At 42.4% G+C, this 20,380-nt stretch overlaps 1 protein-coding gene across 2 annotated transcripts in view; it reads left to right on the top strand.

Annotated features, from left to right (window-relative positions):
* znf1035 (zinc finger protein 1035) overlaps positions 1-19,744 on the top strand; it is a 28,648-nt gene extending 8,904 nt beyond the window's left edge. The window contains exons 2-3 of one of the 2 annotated variants that reach the window (XM_070965708.1): positions 10,620-10,680; positions 10,767-19,744. In XM_070965708.1, the coding sequence (XP_070821809.1) occupies positions 10,810-19,086 (8,277 nt within the window). In that variant the 5' untranslated portion in view covers positions 10,620-10,680; positions 10,767-10,809 and the 3' untranslated portion in view covers positions 19,087-19,744. The remainder of the gene's footprint in view (positions 1-10,619; positions 10,681-10,766) is intronic. The other variant, XM_070965709.1, reaches the window with a different exon arrangement.
* Positions 19,745-20,380: the final 636 nt, after the last annotated feature.

The following is a 20,380-nucleotide window of genomic DNA, read 5'->3' as shown; positions in this document are numbered from 1 at the left end:
TTGATTTGGGCCCCTTGGCTCTATATGTGAAGCCAACAGTCTCAAACCTGGGTTTTAAGATGGACAGTGATTTTAAATTGGACCGTCAGATAAGTGCAGTGGTCAAATCGAGCTTCTTCCATCTCAGGCAATTGGCAAAGGTGAAGCCTATTCTCCAAAGTCAGCACTTTGAAACAGTGATTCATGCCTTTATTACTTCTCGGCTGGATTACTGTAACGCCCTTTATTTTGGAGTCAGCCAGTCTTCCCTCTCACGTCTCCAGTTGGTCCAGAACGCTGCTGCTCGTCTCCTGACTGGAACACGTAAGAGGGAACACATAACGCCTGTCCTGGCCTCCCTCCACTGGCTGCCTGTGCATTTTAGAGTTCACTTTAAGATTCTTTTATTCGTTTTTAAATCTTTAAATGGTCTTGCCCCGCCTTACCTCTCTGAGCTGCTTCATCTTTACGCTCCTGCTCGGTGCCTCAGGTCGGCTGATCAGCTGCTCCTGGAGGTACCGAGGTCAAAGTTGAAGCTCAGAGGGGATCGTGCCTTTTCTGTCGCTGCCCCAAGATTATGGAACGACCTACCTTTGTGCATCAGACAGGCCCCCTCATTGTCCATTTTTAAAACTCGTCTTAAAACACATTTTTATTCCTTGGCTTTCGACCAAGCTTGAGACCTTGCTCCTGTTTTATTGTGTCTATTGTTTTTATTGTTTGTCTTATATTTTTAGGTTTATTCATTTTATCTATTTATTTATGTTCCTATGTGCAGCACTTTGTCACAGCTGTGGTTGTTTTTTAAAGTGCTTTACAAATAAAGTTGAGTTGAGTTGAGTTGAGACAAAGGTGAACAATCCATTCTCATCCTACTAGATTTGACTGCTGTTTTTGACATCATTGATCATGCCATTTTTCTTGATAGGTTTCATAACTATTGTGGCATTTCTGGTACAGCTTTAAAATGGTTTCATTCCTGTTTGACAAATAGATATTTTAATGTCTGTATAAAGAATCATGTGTCCTCCTCAGCTCCCCTGCTGTGTGGTGTCCCTCAGGGGTTGGTCCTCGGACCAGTCCTTTTTTTTATTGCACATGCATTTTCTGGTTCATTTGCTTAGTTATTTTTAGGGTGTGTTTTTCAATACTTCCATACTTACACTTTGCAGGTATATCACTGAGGACCCAAGGAAGTGCAGTGTTGAGTGTGAAGTACCATGGGTGAGTGGTTGTCAAGACAAATCAAAAAGAAACCTCTCCTACTAAAAAGCACACACACAGTCCACTGACAGTGTAACCATGCTGTGACAAAAGAATTGGTGTGTATGTTTATGCCCGTGTCTAAAGCACAAATAATTATGGCCACACCTCTGCACACTGCTGAATTTTAGTTACTGCTAATGCAAACTGAACATTTCCCACAGCTGCAGATTCACATTAAAAGCATTTAACTGGCAAAACACAAGTTGACTTGTTTAATGAAGTAGTCACAAGAAATGCAGTTTGTCAGTAAGCTTTGTACTTACCGCTATTGCATCTACAACACAAGACAACAATTGCATTGCCTGGTGCATCTATGCATTGACTTATACAAAAAATTCACACCATTACAGTATTGAAGACAGGATTTTGTCTTAGCTGTGGGGTGCATGGTACATGTAGCTGCTTGTTTTGCAAGCAGAGTCTTACCAGAATATCTGGGAGATTTTCCAAGCATTTTGTATATCTGTCCTTGCCAAAACATCTCATACCTTGCTTATGACTTATGATTTTAGTGATCAAGAAATTTCCGATCCGAATCCGAGCCTATCTTTTATCAGTGTTGAGCTGTTGAAACAAATGTTCCACAACTTTGTCTAAAAACCAAGATTAAGATCTTTCTGTTGGAGTTGTGGTTGTGTTGCTAACATACTGATATATGTATGGCCAGATATAGTGAACAGGAGCACTGCTGTGGAGATTGTTGTGGTTGTTGGAGGTGTCCAGTACAGGATTAGAAAAGGAAGAGGAGGTGGTGGTAGACTGTTCTGTTCCTTTTTGGTGTGCCAATACAGTGTTTCCCACAGATCAAGGATCTATTTGTGGTGGTGTGGTCCGGGGTGTCAAAACCACTCAGGGTCAAAACCACTGACCCTGTGTTTTGCTGTTGTCTTCTCTATAGGGCAAAAAACATTCTTTAGAAAATATTTTTCTATACTCATCTGTGTAAAGGAGTGAACATCCAAGTTAATTACTAATGAGCAGAGATTAAGATTACAGCAGCAGCTCTGATGCCTGTCGGCTAACATACACTAACAGTTAATGTCTCTGCACATGTCTCAGCTTCCAGGTATGATACAGACAAAGGCTGATATAACATTATGAGTTAGAGTTGTTCGGACCACTTTTGGGCTTATTTGACCACTTTGTACTGGCACGTCTTACCTTCGTCGTTCGAGCCAGGCCTCTTCCACCACGACTTTTTCTTCTGCGTCTTATTAATTTATAGGCGGCGTTAAGGGGCCTTCACATGATAAGAAATTTGTACGCTCACCGCCAGGTAGGGCGCAGAGGCGCTGAGCGGAGGCGGCGGAGCTCAGGTATACGTCCTCAACAAGTGCGAGCAATTCACAGTTGCTAGGCAACGCAAGTACTTCCTTTCACTCCGGAAAGCTAATCGTTGTTTGTAAATTATTACACACAATGTATCTGAGTTTGTCGCAAAAGAAGGCCCTTGCAGTAGCGTAGTAGTAGTAGTAGTAGTAGTGGTAGTAGTAGTAGTAGTAGTAGTAGTCGCTATTCCAGGCAGACGCAGTAGTCATTGTGTCTGCCTGGAATAGCGAACGTACACAAACAGCTAAGCTAACGTTAGCAGTGTATTTAGCTTAACGGTAGTTCGGAAACGCTGCCTGGAGCTGTTATCTTATTGGTTGCGCTTTGAAAGGTCAGCCGCAAACGAGGTCAAAGTTCAAGTAATTTGAACTTTGAGCGCAGTGGTAAGCGGCAGATCCGAGCGGTGCGCCACGCCGAGGGTAGCGGTGCCGCTTAGTCGGGCGTCAGCGCTCTCTCCATAGGGAAACAATGGGACAGCCGGCGCAAAGCGTTTTTACCGCTGATCATGTGTTGGGGCCTTTACAATGCATACCACCACCCAGTGCGCCAGAATTGTAACGACACACGACATTCTCAAAGCAAACAGTCCGGAGGCGAGGTCGAGTCAAAAGCCAAAAAATTTATTTGTGGCGGCTAAAATTTATTCGTGGCGGGCCGCCACAAATAAATGAACGTGTGGGAAACACTGCAATATACTATTCCACTGACCAATAGGGTGCAGGAACATCTAAAAGAAATGCATGAAGTACCAAATTGGCAATCATTGTCTTGTGTCTTCAAGAAGTCTGCCAATACTTACTACCATTAAGTTTTGGCAGGTGGCCTGGTGTGCAGGTACATGCCTGCTACCTGAGACCTTACATCGTGTTCACCACCCACTGTTTCTCTGTTGTTGGAAGTAACTCTAAATAAAATTAAATCTGATGTCATACAATTCAGGGTTCATGTCATACAAATACTCTCTAAGCCCAGTGTTACTCTACAGTTCTGTTTTATTAGTGAAGTGTATGAACTACACTGCAGACTAGATTCTCTACTTATAGTGACAGAGTGATGGTTGACTCATATGAATGAGTCCAACGTGGAGTGATTGTATGGAACTATTGTATGAAATGGCTGTATCCATTACACTGCGGTTTTATAAACCATGAAACCATGAGTCAGCTCTCTCACCCACAGCCAAGCACTGGCTCACTCCACCTTCCTCTCCTATGGCTCTTCTGGCTCTCAACGAAGGCGGACGCTTTTTCTCTTGCTCCCTCCCTGCCCTTATCTGCCCTGCTGCTGCTCTTTGTCTTGTGCTGTCTGTGTCTGATCTATTGGAGCCTCTCTCTGCATTCTCTCCGAAAACCTAAAAACATGGATTTGGTTAGCTGGTCTGTCAATGCAATCGACCAAATTTTCTCGACAAAGAGACTGGGTCAAGGTGAGCCCTCCTGCCCTGACGGAACGTTTGCAGCTGGATACACGATGGACTCCTGGGAGAGGTGGAGGATCGTGTGCCTGTCAATCCTTTCCGTTGAGGATGTTGAAGATGTCTACACATTTGGATTTATGATAACAGGCTTTCTGCTGTCTGGAGTTAGCAGCTTCCTGATTTATCGCAAAGTTCGGAAGTTGATGGCAGGACACTTGGTTACCGAAAGGCTGCCCATCATGGTTGAGGGAATGTACAGGGCTGTCAACACTCAGACTCAAGCAACAAGTGAGATCGGTCACAAACAGGATGCGATTCTTGATCAAAATCGCAGGCTGGATGCGAATTCTGAACTCCTTCACAGGGTAGATTCCAACTTGAAGAAGTTGTCAGCTCGACTCGGATCAAATTGACCACGGAATTTGGATATAATTGATTTTCAGCCACCGGGAGACTGAGAAAGACGCAAGGCAGGCGAAAATTGCAGTGTTGGCCTAACCCAAACAAATTGTTATCTTCATTGGCTCCCTGAGATAACCGGCCTTCCCAAGGTCGGTATCTCTCAACTCTCCTGGATGTTATGCAGACAGGACACTCTGGCCCTATCTCATCCCCCAAACACCCTCTATTCCTGTGAACTTTGCTTCTGGATCAGAACTCTCCGAGGTCATCTCCACGGCTATGGCTGTGTCTTCGTCATCAGTCATCAGACGGAAGAGACAATGGGTTGGGACTGAGCGGAGATGATGTACATGGGCTTACACATACACACACATGAAGACACATATAACACGCACAACCTCCTCAAACTCAATGCTTTCGTGGCTCCCTCCCCCCTCCTTTCCTTGTCGCAATGTAGCACAGAGGGTTGCTGCGAGGCGCCGTAATGTGGCTGCATGCATGCCCCCTCAGTGTCTGTGCTGCGACACCCACCCCCCACCCCCCACCCCAACACCCTCACCCTTTCCCACATGTGCAAGTCTTTGAGTTTTGTTGTAATGTCTTATTATGTTGCTTGTGTGCTGAGGTGTTTTTTTTCCTAATCCCACACTGCCCCCCCCACAGGAGTCTAGTTTGGGATTTGCTTTTTTTGCCTCTTCCTCCCTCTTGTTCTCCTTTTTCTCATCTAAGTAAACGGGGCACTGATCGCTTGATTGTGCAGACCCACAGTTCTCCTGCGCCTGTACTCCCCATGTTATGTGTCATTGTTCTTATCATAACTGAAAATGTAACTGAAATGAAATTTCCCCTCTGGGGGACTAATAAAGGCTTTCTGATTCTGATATCAGGGGATTGAGTCTCCCAGGTCGAGAAGCGGGCAACTGCGTTATCAGGGGTTACTGATTATTTACACTGATGATTTAAAAATAAAAATAAAAATTATGTTTTGAGTTCCTCCAAATTTGAAGTACATTCCTGTGGTGAGCAGCTTTTATTCCAACCACTTCACTGTAGCTGCAGATCCTAAATGTTATTTGGGTGAAGAGTTTGAAGAGAAAAATCAAGCCCTGGTTTAGCAATATTTTGGTGAAGCAGGAGTCATGGGCTGGCAGATAATTTCTTTATGCTGTTTTAAAATTGGTCTTAGGTCGGGGCCCACGAGGACAGCTGTCTGTGATGAGGGGAGTCATTTTTAGCGGTTGGACAATATTTTTACGAGCATTGACACTTCACCCATCTTTCAGTGTATTATTGCTGCAGATTGTACACTATTGGTGTCTTTTTTTGGACTAACGGAGAAAACCAAACCCACAACCTGTGTTCTGTTTATCAAACACTGTGTTGGCTTAAAATGTGGCTTTGAAAAGTTTTCAGTTCCTTCCATCATGGAAAATGGCAGCAGTAGTCAGATAGGATCACAGGAACTACAGTAGATTCCAGCCACAACCTAGTTTTACAGTTAAATAATGTGTCCATAAAAAACTTCTCAAACCACTCCTGCATCAAAATCCACTACCCCACTATCCCTCTGTATGCTCAGCATATTCCAAACATGTATACAGTTGTGCTCATAAATTTACATACCCCTGGCAAAATTCTTAAGATGTCTACCATCCTTTTAAAAAACATGAGTGATCAGTCAAAATGTATTTCATTAATTTTTAATGGAATTCAAATTAAACTGTAAGGCTTCACAGAATAGCACAATCAAACAAAGCATAGCAATAAAGAAATGCTGAGATCCCCATTCAAAAGTTAGCATACCCTTAAATTTTAATACTGTGTATTGCCCATTTTAGCACCAATGACTGAGGCCTGAAGACTATGATGGCCACGCCATAACCTTCACTTTTTCCTGCTGCAGCAACTGAAGGGTCGACTTTGCTTTGGATTTTGGATTTTTGGTCATGTCATGTCTTGTCAACTGGGACCCATGTAGAGCTTCTGGCCACTGAATACAAATTGTCCTCCAGTATTTTCTAAAAACATGCTACATTCATCTTTCCGCCACTTTTGACTAAATTCCCTGTGCTGCTGTAGCTCACACACCCCCAAAACGTGAGAGATCCACCTCCATGCTTCACAGTAGGGATGATGCACTTTTCATCATAGGCCTTGTTGACTGCCCTCCAACTATAGTATTTATGGTTGTGGCCATTGAGTTTGATTGTGGTCTCCTCACTCCCAATGACTTTGTTTCAGAAGTTTTGAGGCTTATCTCTGCCATTTGGCATATTGTAAGCAAGTTATTTTGTGGTATTGCTGCAGGAATAGCTTTTGTCTGGCAATTCAACCATACCACCCTTTTTGTGCCTCCTCACTGTGCATCTTGAAACAGCTGCATCATTTTTTGCAGAGAAGCCTGTATTTCAGCTGAAGTTGCTTGTGGGGTTTTCTTTGCATCCCACCCAATTTTCCTGGCAGTTCTGCCTCAAAGAGAATCTCTTTCTCCTACACAATTAACTTGTTATTGACCCCCACCATATGCAAGTGTTTGCCTCTGCAAAATGAAGTGACGGCCTAATGGTATCTGTTTGCTGATTCAAGGAGTTCCACAGACTACCCAATCCTGAAAGGCCATTTCCTTTACCCCGATGGCCTCCGTCACTACTGGTGGGCGCCAATGTTTCTTGACTTACAGATGCCACAGGTCCCTTTGACTGAAATTTCAAGATGTCATATCCACAGTGTAGCATTTAAACATGGCCCAGTTGCATTAAATGTATCCAACCATACCAAGAGTTGAAGACCTTGCAAACAGGGCCCTTTGCCTAGTGTTTCTACTGCACCCACACAACACATTTAGTAGGGATGCACCGATCTGCTTTTTTCACCTCCGATACTGATACCAATATCTAAGATTCAGTAATCAGCCGATAAGGATCCGATACCGATCCAGAAAAATAGCACTGAATTACCTAACAAATGGTATGTCTCATTGTGTGGAAAAGACTAGGATCATTCTTTTGTGCATCAGACTTAAACATTTCTTTCCTGTTTTTTTAATTTAAAAACAAACAGCTATAAATGTACTGAGTTATTTATTTAATAACTATGCACCAGTACAACAATCTTAAACCAATAGCTTCTCTAGCTTGGTCAAACAACATTTAAAAAAAATATAACAAGTGTAACTGGATCTGTCTCTGCATCACTCACAGAAGTCCTTTGTTGACAACCAGCTGCATTGTATGTGCGACGCAGCCTAAACTATGCACTCTCATGCTGTCCATCGCCTTTCACATGTTGCTGGCGTTGTCCCTCAGAATCACATGGACTTTACTCAACGTACATCAAACTTTTCCTTTAGGGTAGCTGCGATCGCGTCGCTGGTGTGTGACCCATGGAAGTCTGTAGCATTGAGCATTGCACTGTGTGACACATAACTCTCATCCAGCCAGTGTGCATTTAAACTTAAAAGTGACACGGGACATCCTCTCTGTGATTTTTGTTGCCTGCGCACTATTAGGTGGAAATTTTTCACATCTTTGCTTTATCTCCTTCAAAGTTAGCTGCGTTATACCGCCTCCTTTTTGTTTATTCAGTTCAATGAACTCAGCGTGCTTCCTGGCGTGAAATCTTTGTAGGTGCTTGATTAAGTTGGCCGTGTTATAACTTGACGTTTTACCACCGCCCCTCGGAGCATTTACTGTGCAGGTACTGCAAGTAGCTATCGAGTTTGAGGGCTGAGACAGTTTGAAAAAGTTCGAGATAGCCAATCCTTTCACTCGCTCTGTTTTGAAAACAATGCGGTCCACATTATGTGCACTTCAACACTGCGTGTTGCTTGGGCATGTTGCCCCTCACAGTGCCTATAACATAACGTTAGACTGAATAGATCAGCCCCTATGTATCGGGTCCGTTGTCACCGATACCCGATCTAGAATTTTCTTCAATATCTGGACCTATACCAATACCAATATCGGATCGGTGCATCCCTAACATTTAGGTTTGCCAGGTCTGTCTGGTAGTGTTCACCTGCCACCTGATCCAACTCACCACCTAGTGGTGATCGGTTGACAGCTCTTCTCCTCTCTTCATCTGAGTTTCCAAGACATATGGTCCCAGATTTGACAACATCTACAAAGTTTATGATGATCAATCCTCAATATACAGTCCATGCTAGGTCAGAAGTCCATTAACAAAATGCCATTCTGGTTCAGATCAGGCAAGCCATTTCTTCCAATTACCCCATTCAGATTTGTCTGTTATTGCCCATTGTTGAAGTCTTCCAGTTATGTGGCTATGGAGTCCCCAAGCACTGCCCTCTCTGGGATCCCATCCAGAGACTCCAAGAAGTCCAGGTACTACAAGCACCTGTTTGGTGCTTGGGCACAGATAGACAAAGTGACATTCACTAGCAGAAATCCAACCCTATCTTTCTCCAGGGAAAAGTCTCTACACAGTGACTGGACAACTCTGAAAAGGGCTTAATTAGAGGACTTAAGTAGAGTAGTTATATTTATTTACTCTATTAAATGTTGCTTGTTTAGTGTTATCAACAGCCCAAAACCCAAAGATTATGATTTTTTTCAGAAAAAAATGCAGCAAATCCTCACTTTTGAGAGTCTGGAACCAGATAATAATTACTGAAAAAAAACAATTTTGTCACCCCCTGTGCTGTGCATCAGGATGAGCAAACCTATATCTAGTTGGTATTCTTCTACCTTTTGCAACAGCTCCAGCTTCCTCCCATTTCAAAAATCAGTCCTCATAGCTAGCTGTCAATGCACATTGCCTTTTGCCTTAACCCGCCACCTGGCTGGCAATCTACCCTGCCTAGCCAAAAAAAAGTCACCACCAAAAAAAAAAAGTCACACACCCTAATATTTTGTTGGACCACCTTTAATTTTGATTACAGCACGAATTTGCTGTGGCATTGTTTCAATAAGCCTCTGCAATGTCACAGCATTTGTTTCCATCCAGTGTTGCATTAATTTTTCACCAAGATCTTGTATTGATGATGGGAGATTTGGACCATTGCGCGAAGCCTTCTCCAGCACATCCCAAAGATTCTCAATGGGGTTAAGGTCTGGACTCTGTGGTGGCCAATCCATGTGTGAAAACGATGTCTCAAGCTCCCTGAACCACTCTTTAACAATGTGAGCCCGATGAATCCTGGCATTGTCATCTTGGAATATGCCCGTGCCATCAGGAAGAAAAAATCCATTGATGGAATAACCGGGTCATTCAGGTAGTCCTGAGCTGACCTCATTCTTTGAGCACATAATGTTGCTGAACCTAGAACTGACCAACTGCAGCAACCCCAGATCATAGCACTGCCCCCACAGGCTTGTACAGTAGGCACTAGGCATGATGAGTGCATCACTTCATCTGCCTCTCTTCTTAACTATCACTCTGGAACAGGGTAAATCTGGACTCATCAGACCACATGACCTGCCTCCATTGCTCCAGAGTCCAATCTTTATGCTCCCTAGCAAATTGAAGCCTTTTTTTCCAATTAGCCTCACTGATTAGTGGTTTTCTTAAGGCTACACAGCTGTTCAGTCCCAATCCCTTGAGTTCCCTTCGCATTGTGCGTGTGGAAATGCTCTTACTTTCACTATTATACATAGCCCTGAGTTCTGCTGTTGTTTTTCTACAATTTGATTTCACCAAACGTTTAAGTGATCGGCAATCACGATCAATCAGGATTTTTTTCCGACCACATTTCTTTCTCGAAGACGATGATTCCCCACTATCCTTCACGTTGGACAGTTCTTAACCCAATTATATATTTGTGTTAATATTTTATCTGCTTGATGCATGCCAGTGATTTGACCCTTCTCAAACACACTAACATCTTTTTCCACGACCACGGGATGTGTCTTTCGACATGGTTGTTTAAGAAATTAGAAGCTACTCATTGCATCAGTTGGGGTTAAATAACTTGTTGCCAGCTGAAAGACAATTGCCCATGCAGTAATTATCCAATAGGAGGCTCTTACCTATTTGCTTAGTTAAATCCAGGTGGCGACTTTTTTTTGGACAGGCAGTGTATTAAACCCTTGGGCCTCTGTTTTTGAGTGGTATGGTATGTCGCACCAGACAGGGAGAATCACTGGGACAAACAAACCCCTCCACTACAATAAGGTTGCAATTTGCTCTGTAAATTCTTCCTCAGGGTCAGATTTGCAGTGGCTTGTGAAACGTTCACAATAATAATATGAATCACTTTTTTTTCCAGGTTTCTATTCAGATGTAACCCACATCTTCCTCAATAGCCCTCGTCGTATTACGAAGGAAAGGTCAGATTCTTCTTACTGTGTTAATATTTTATGTGATAATGGCTTTATTTGGTCTTTTATAATTCTATGCTTCTTTGTGTTTACAGGGTTGGGTAAAACATTAGGCTTGGTTTCCAGTCCTTGCAGAGAATGGCTCAGGGGTGGGATTCATACTTCCATAACCTTCCACCTTTGTCATCGGATCCAGGCACTTTGAGAAGGACGCCAGAATCAGAGGGAAGTCTTACCCAACATATAGAGAACTTAATTGGACATCATGACTTCCCTGACACAGTGGCTTCACATGAATCCCCTGAAACAAACCCAAACTTCAACACAGACTATTATACAGATCCTAATATTGAAAATTCCAGCTCAGACTGTGTATATCAGAAATACTGCAAGGAAACACAATGGCAAGCTGATAGAGAACAAATGGAGAAAGATTACTTGCCAAGATGTGGAAATGGTGATATAGATTTTGCCACAGATGGATTATCAACATCAGAAACTTTTCCTTCATCTTTAGTAGCAGATTTACAAGGACTTAAGCAAGACTGTGGAATGCTAGCTACATCGTTTCTTGAGGACTACTCAGATGTCAGTAGCTGCTCCGATGCAGATGTCAGTGAATCAAGACCCTCTTGTAAATTCATGGCAAGTAATTCAGTTCCAGCACCTAAAACTGATGTTACTATAAAACACAGCTCATCGGAATGGCTTTTCACTGATACTGGAAATATGCCATTTCCAACTGAGAGTCCATGCCCTAATATGTCAGAGACTAAACTAATTTTGCCTAGTCTGTCAACTGTGAAGGAAGTAGAAAATGTAATTGAATGTGCACAAGGCAAGATGGAAAGTCCAGAACACACTGTCCAGTGTTACGCAGGACACAATCAGTCCTCTAGTACTTCAAACCTGGTGACAAGTACAGGGAGTGAGACTGTAGAGAACAGAAATGATAATGATAGCTGTGAAGATCAGAAACAAATGGAGGATGTGGAGAGAGATCTCACTCAAGGAAGATATTCCAACATCTCAATAAGTGGCCACAGAAACTTGACTTGTCATGAAAGAGAGAAGGACCCCAATGGCAATGAGGAGGAGCATGTCACTGCAACGGCTACAAGCATCATGGCCACATTTGACAATGAGCAAGATCACTTGGATGAAAAAGAGAGGGAGGGGCTGGACACAAATGAAATCCTAAAAGGGGAAAGGAAAGTATCAGGTTCATTAGGAAATGAGAAGTTTGATGAGCAGAAAACCCCAAATCCCAACTTCACGTACGGTCAAGATGAAAATATGGAAACCGACTGTCAGGAGAAAGACATTCAGTCATTTACCTCTCAATCTTCAGATTCACCAAGTATCAAGTTGGACAGTTGTAAAGGTGATACTCATGAGCTGAGGGAACACTCAAGTACCTTGAAAAGCAACAGTCATAATGTTGAATCCTGTTTGCAGTTATCTCAGCAGTTTTACAAATGTGTAGCAGAGGACAATATTTGTGAGAGCCCTGCTGTGATGAGTGATGGTCTTTTCAGTCATGCCGGTGACAAGAAGGAACAAAGTGTTCCTTGTCATTCAGAGTCGTGCTTAGAGTCAAATAACTCTAATGCGGATGGAAATCCCTGTCCAGAAAAAGAATGGACAAGTGCAGCAGAGGGGACAAATACCACTCCTGCTCCAGATCCATGTTGTAATGGTCCTGGCGTCACTAGTGACAGTCTTTCTATTGATACTAGCGACAAGAAGCAAGGTATTGCTAACCACGTAGAATCCTGCTCACAGCCAAATAGCTCCAGCACAGATATAAAGTCCTGTCTAGAAGCAGCAGAGACTACAAATACAACCTCCTCTCCAGATCAGCAACAGTCACTACATCAAAATCCAGTGGCCCTAGAGAAACCAGAAAGAGATGTTGCTGAAAATGCAAAAGAGTCATATGAAGAACTGGGCTCATCTACCGAGGAACCATACATGCTTGGCATGCTTTATGGTGAACCTCTGTCAAGAGAAGATTCCTCATGTGACAGTGATGAAACAAAACCTGACACATGTCAATATAAAGATCCTTCTTTGGCCAGACCTGATGGTAACAGCCTGAATCATTCAGAAGGACAAGCACCTCAACTAACATCCTCTCTACAAATGAGGAAATGTCTGCAGCCTGTTGTAATAATGAAACCCTTAGAGCCAATAAATGGAATGAGTAGTTCCTATCATTGCGTAGGTTGCCAACACACAACCAACAGTGTAGATCAGCTCATTGAACACCACTATTGTTGCCATTCAGTGTACAGTTTCCAGTTTTGCAAGACTTGTAATCTCTATCTGATGGGGAATGAACAAGCTGAAAAACATTTTTGTGGTGTAACCAAAGAAAACCCTCAGCTCCCTTCTGCTTCAAGTCGACAGAGGAAAAGAAAACACCACGGCCGTCACAAGTGCATTAAGTGCAAACTCATATTTTCTAAAGTATTTCAGTATATCAGGCATATGCGGACCCACACTGGCAAAACACCCTTCAAGTGTAATGGATGTGGATTGTATTTTGCCCAGCCTGGTACCCTGCAAAGGCACAAGCGTATACCCGGTAGATGCAAGCCGCCAAAATCTCCAGTTATAAATCCTGATGCTGTTACCAGCGAAACCAAAACACCACCACTGAAGGACTTGGTACAGAACAAACCATATGCAAACTTGGCCAAATGTTTCGTGAAGCTTGTTGACATCTCCAAAACAGATCTGTGGAGTGCATGTAGTAATAACTTCCCAACTGCAGGGAAGGCCGAAAAGCACTCCTACAACATACACAAGGGAAAGACTTTGGTAGCTTCACCAACTCAGTCTACTCCAAAACTTAGTGGTGAGGAAAGTCAAGAAGTAGAGAATGAGACAAGAGGAAAACATAAATGTCCCCTTTGTCCACGGCTTTTCAAGTACTCATACAACAGGGCTCGACATTTGCGTTACTGTGTCAGAGATTCAGTATGTGGTGGTAAAGAGAAAGTTGCTGGGAAATATCGATGTCCCTTGTGTCATGCTACATTCACTTTAGCATCCAACCGATATAGACATATTAACACAGTTTGCCTGAGAGAATGTGTTAATCGGCTTGCAAAAGAAAAGAAAAGTAAATCAAGGCAAGATACAGAAGAGAAAAAAACAAAGGAAAATGGACCAACACTGTCAAAGGGAAATGAACAGGAGAAACAAGCACCTTCAGCTCTAACAGCACCCAAACCTGTACCACGCTACAAATGCAATTTTTGTCCAGCAGTTTTTTGTCATGCTTCTGGAAAGTACAGGCATATGAAGAAACATGAGTTGTTTAAACTCACTGGTAAAATGTTCAGGTACAGGAATTCAGTTTTCTCTATCATGTCTAAACCAGCAACTTTAAGCAGTGCAAAGACTGAAGAGAGTAAGGATAACTTGGAATCAACTGAAGAAAATATCAGTCTTGCCCTGAGCTGTCATTTTTGTGGAAAATGTTTTGGCACATCACAGTCACTGAAGAAACATGAGCGCAATCACAAAGGTGAAAGACCATACCGTTGTCTGGAATGTGGAAAAGGATTCAAGAAACGTGCCTATCTGATTGGTCATAAAATAGTTCACCAGAGGAGGATTCAGTGCACTGTTTGCAGAAAGATTCTTCCAACTATTGGAGAACTGATTCAGCACAGAAGTTCACATCTTAAAAGGGGAAAGCTTCAATGCCCGGACTGCCATCTGCAGTTCCAGTATCCTGCACATCTGCTCAGGCATCTAGATGGCCACAAAAATAGAGAGAAAAAGGCAGTTCAATTTGAAGAGAGACCACATTTAAAACCCCTGCAGTCATCGGAATCTGAGAAAGAGCAGAGTGGACCTAAGCAGCTACAGTGTTCTTTATGCAAAGAGGTGTTTAATGATGCCCAAATACTAAGAAAACATTGTCTTACACATATATCTGGGTCCTCGTCAAACCAGTGTCCATTTTGCAAACTTGATTTCAATAGCCGTCGCTATTTGTTGCGGCACATGATCAAACATACTGGAGACAAACCCTTTTCCTGCACTAGTTGTGGAAAACAGTTTTACCGTGACTTGTACCTTAAACTTCACAGTGAGAAGTGCTCGCCTGCTGCAACCAGACATCTTGTAACAGAGTCTGACACTTCGACAAAGGGGTCACATCAGTGTGCCTATTGTCCACGGGTGTTTTCAAAGAAGATCCGCCTGAAAAATCATCACCGTGGCCACAAGGTGAACTCTCTACTTCTATGCTCAAACTGTGGGCAGTACTTTGGGTTTACAAAATTAAGCCAGCATCAAAGGAACTGCGTGGGGACAGAGCTCAATGCCAGCGTATCATCCCCTAATGGTGATATCAGAAAAAGCACTTCTCAAACAAGCCAGAATGTCCAGAAAATGACTTTCCAGTCCAGTGGAACAAACATGCTTCAGTTTAAATGCCCTCACTGTACGCAGAGGTTCAGGTATAGATCATTACTCTTGAGACATATTGTTTCACATACTGGTGTGCAACCCTATGCATGTGTACACTGTGGCCATAGATTCGGTAGTCGGACAATGTGTTTGCAGCATGAAGCCTTCTGTGATGGGGTTTACAAAGAGGGGCAGTTAAAAGTCAAAACTGATGTGGCAAAACAATTGTCAAACATGCCTACTCTCAGAGAGGCAGCACAAAAGCCCAAAGCAGAGGGCGAAGCGGAGTACAAGTGTAAATTCTGCACGAAGACTTTCATGAAATCACGAAACCTAAGACGTCACATTCTGACACATAATGAAGTGAAACCATATCGCTGCAAAGCCTGTGACAGCTGCTTTTCAAGGTATGATCATCTGAAAGTACACCAAACTCGTTGTAAAGGGAAAAAATCACGATTGGAAGTCTGCATTCCGAAAATCAGTTTAGATGATGTTGGCAAGGGTTGGCAAAATAAGTTTGGCATTGAACCTGCTGAAAAGCGGGAGACATTCAAATGTGAAGTCTGTTCAAGGATCTTCTCAACTCAGTCTAAACTTTCCCGACATAACACAATGTTCCACATTGCAAAATTATTCAAGTGCACAGGCTGTGGCTCATCATTTGCTCATGAAAAATCTCTGAAAAAGCATAAGAAGATCAAAAGATGCAGAAAGGTCTCCAAAGAAGCAAATGCTTCTCTACCACTGGGAAATAATCCACCAACAGAAAATGTGGCAGAATCTGTCAGTGAGGTCAGAAATCGAATTCTTGAGAGGATCCAGCCTCAATTTAACAAAAAGTACAAATATATTTGTAATTATTGCCCCCGTGTTTTTGGAAGCAGCTATCAATTAGGAGTGCACACCCGCCTGCACACAGGAGAGAGGCCATATGCTTGTGATTATTGTGGTGAGAAATTTATTAGGAAGGATTATTTGCAACGTCACTTCCCAAAATGCCCCAAGAAACCACAGCAAAATACACTGCTCTGTGACAAATGTGGAGGATTTTTCCCACGAGCGAGTCTTGAAAATCACAAAAAAAGTTGCATTTTAACGAAGTCATCAGTTTGCTCAAGCCAACAGTCAACCTCTCAAGGCCCACCAAAATGCTTTTCTTGTGCATACTGTAGTTCCCGTTTTTTGCTATTTTCTCAGCTCCAAGAGCATTTTTTAAATGCACACAAGATGGAAACAATGGTTCCACCAGTGTCTACTGCTCCCCTACAACATCATCTGTCAAATATGCCAAACATCAAAGAAGAGCCTTTGGATGAGAGTTGTGATGAACGTCTTAGTGATGGGGCTAATTTAATCTGCAAACTAGATACAACTCTTGGTGGGGAGATCCCCAAGCCATTCACCTGCTCAGAGTGCAAAATGTCCTTTGTAAGTAAAGCTGGACTAACTGGTCATCTGCGCACACACACAATGGTGCATCCTTTTAATTGTAAAACATGCCAGAGAGGCTTCTGGAATAAAAGTCTTCTGCGTAATCACTACAGGAAATGTAGATTCGGACACATTTCAGAGAGGAATACAACCCAACAGTTGGAAGTCCCTTTGAAAGCAGAGATTGATTTTGCACTGAAGGACTCTGTGCTAGTGTTCAAAGAAGGCTCCAAAACAACTGGCACTGGGGTTTTGCAGACTAACTTCTCCTGCAAAGAGGACTTTCTGGATGAATCCCCACAAAATTCAGATGGGAATGAGGTGCAAGGCAGTTCGAGCAAAGAGAAGAAGGCTGTGCAGTACCAATGTTCAGAATGTGATCAGAGCTTCACAGATGGGTTGATGCTCATTAGCCACCTTGAAGACCATGGAAGACAGGAACAAGAGAAAAAGCGCAATACATGTCGTAAGTGTGGCCGGGTGTGCGCTAGTCCAGGAAATCTTGAAAAACACATGAGGATGCATGAAATTAATAAGAAATATTCTTGTCCCGACTGCCCCAAGATCCTTTACACCTTATCTGATCTTGAAATCCACAGATCATGTCATGACCCAAGTAAACCTTATGCTTGCAAGCTATGTAATAAAAGGTTTTGGACAAGACCATCTTTATGTAATCATTACAGTGAGGACCATCCAGATGATGTATTTACTTGTCGTTTCTGTAACAAGACCTATTCAGTCAAGAAATCACTGGCAAGACACTATAGAAAATGGCACAAAAAAGAGCAGAAGGATCAAGCGACCGCTGTACAGGAAAAGAGCAGCACTGAACAACAATCAAGCAGTCAAGTCAGTACAACTGGTGAAAGTGATGAGGATGAAAATAATGGCACAGAGGACAGCGACTCAGACTCTGCACCATACTTCCCATGTCATGTGTGTGGCAAGACATTCCCAACATCAGAAAGTCTTGAGGATCATCAGCGATGTCACCTGGGTGAAAAACCACACGAATGTGCTGAATGTGGCAGATGTTTTTTCCAGGCATCCCAGTTGCAGCAACATCAACGTATGCACAAGTCTGAATTTCAGTGTCAGGCATGTGGCAGGGGTTTTGTCTCTCTATTTGCACTTCGTAAACATAAGCATACTCATGGAAAGAGCCGTCCATACCGTTGTTCCAAGTGTCACCTCAGTTTCACAGGGCCCACACAGTTAGCAGAACACATGTCCACCCACCGTGAAGAGAACTTCCCATGTGACATATGCAATCGTGCTTTTCTCTCCAAGAGTAGCAGAGCTGAGCATCGGAAAAGTCACTCTAAGTCAGGTGACCATAACCAACCTTCATCCTCAAGGGAAGAACATAAAACATCTGCTGCACTCTCTGAAAGCTCAGCGCTAGTAAACAGAGAACTTAAATATCGCTGTGGTGTTTGCAGTGAGCGTTTCAGAGACCCAGAGAAGCTCTCAGAGCATGGCTGCATGGCAGCGAAAGAGCGACCATACTCCTGTTTGGACTGCGACAAACATTTTCTGCATGCATCTCACCTGAAAAAGCACAGGACCACCCATCAACTACCATGGTCTAATAGTGAATACCCATGTAATCAATGCAACAATAGTTCTTTCTCATCTCAGCACTTCCTAAGTCATCTTAAGAGCCATGTTGATTCTGCAGCAGAAACCAAATGTAAAACTGAAGGTAAAGATGGAGAACCGTCACATGGTTTCATATGTCCAGTTTGCCATCAGTGTTTTGCTAGTGCCACTGAATTGATTGGTCATTTTCCCACTCATCTTGACAGTACTTTTGAATGCAAAATTTGTAAAATGACATTTCCTTCTGGAGGCAAGCTTGAAGAACATGAGTGCCGTCATCTGACATCAGCTACTGAATTTGAATGCACAGAGTGTGGCAAGAGCTTTTTGGGAAGTGATGCCTTCCGCCAGCACCACTGCTCCCGTCAACAGCACAAAACAATGGAGAATGAATGCTCAAATGCATCAGAGACGACACCCTCTCCTACTTATCATCAAGCACCAGGAGAGGAGGAGGAGATTGATGTTACAGGGGATGATTTGTACAATTGCCCTGTTTGCTCAATGCAGTTCTCCTCAAAAAGTTATCTCTTGGAGCATCAAAATAAACTGCACCCAAATGAGAAGCCATTCAAATGTGAGATTTGTGGAAAAACATTTGCCTTGAGGCGGTACCTTAAAGAACACGAGCGAAGGCATCGTAAAAAATCTGCTCAAGACACAGCTCAGTCAGCAGAAAACAAGCTCAAATGTATTCATTGCCACACCAGATTCAATTCAGCACAAGAGCTGTCTTTGCATATGAGATTGCATGCTGAAAAAGAAGTTGGAGAGTACCGCTGTGATATGTGCTACAAGTCATTCAGCCAATGGTCTCTCCTTAAGCAGCACCAAGAAAGTCACGTCGGCGAAGTTGTGTATGAATGCACTGAATGTGACAAAGCCTTTGCTTTTCCTCACCTACTGGAGGAACATCAACAGACTCATGCTGGGTCCTCTCGGTAATGGCTGTTACCCTTCTTCCCTTTGAATAACTGTAACTAAAATAACTTGAAATTCCTTTCATGCCTTACATCTGACTGAACCTTCACTTTTAATCCCAATTTTGATCCAGTTTGTATTTTTGCCCTTGTTAAGTACTTAGAAAGTTTTTGGCTCATGTCAGTATGACAGGGCATCTTGTTCTGAGTTTTTATTTACATTGTATATATTTCTAGTTCTATTATTGGAATTTGTATACCACAAATTAGCCACATAGTTTCTTGAAAGTGTTTGTAAATCTATGACAAAGTTATGTAAAGCTGTCTAATATGCTGTGTGATGAACACAGACAACGCATGATGGGATGATGGGTAAAGGCTGAAAGCTTTTAATGTTTGACATTTATTTTGAAATAGATTTGTCAGTTTTGTTTACAGTAAAGATAGATTCAAACTGGTCATTTTAATCTATTGGTATTTTCTATGACTATTCATGTACTATAGGTAATTTTGTAATTTTAAGTTTAACATTTCCCTGTTTGTCATGGGTTGCATTCAGTTTTTGATATTGATAAGCATCTTGTACAGACATTCAAAAGATGCTCTAATTAAATATTCTTTTCACAACCCAAGGATGTTACTTTGAGTCGATGCATTCAGTTAACGAGTAAAGTGAACAAGAAAATCTGTGTGTGGGTCTCGTTTGTATTTCTGTGTACTTTGGGGAAGCTAACAGAAGTGAAGAAAATGTTGACTGGTTATGAAAAGCCAAAATAGTTGATTTCAGACGCTCCACCAACCCAAGTTAGCGCTAAAATGGAAAAAACACATCCAACAACAACAGCAACAACAACATATCCTCCTGACTACCAGTGGTTCAAATTTGTCCTCTGTGGAGGACATTTTTAAACCTGAATATCTCCCACCCACTGCATACTACTGAATTAACTCCCTTTGCTATCTACGGAGGCCATTTAGGGCTTTTCAGTGATACCAAATGTGAAGGGGTTGGGCTTTGGTACCTTTCTCTTTCCCATTAAGGAAAATGGCATCCATCAGTGCAAGCGCATTTTATGGAAAAAGGAGAAATAAGTGCATAATACTGTTTAGTGAGCAAATTTTGGCTCGAAATGTTGTTGGCATCTTTTATATAAGTCTCTTAACAACGCATTAAAACATTGAATTATTTTAACTTTAACTTTTTTTTTCTTTTTTTTCAAAAAACAAAAAATGTTTTCAGTATTCTAATTACCTTACAAAGATTGGTGAATTTAAAAACAAAAACTGTGATTAAACAATATTTTTTTTCCTGATAGTCA

Source organism: Chaetodon trifascialis, chromosome 7 (genome assembly GCF_039877785.1).
Source record: "Chaetodon trifascialis isolate fChaTrf1 chromosome 7, fChaTrf1.hap1, whole genome shotgun sequence".
Lineage (NCBI taxonomy): Eukaryota > Metazoa > Chordata > Actinopteri > Chaetodontiformes > Chaetodontidae > Chaetodon > Chaetodon trifascialis.
Note: the sequence above shows the minus strand (reverse complement) of the source record. Positions and strands in the feature narration are given on the sequence as shown.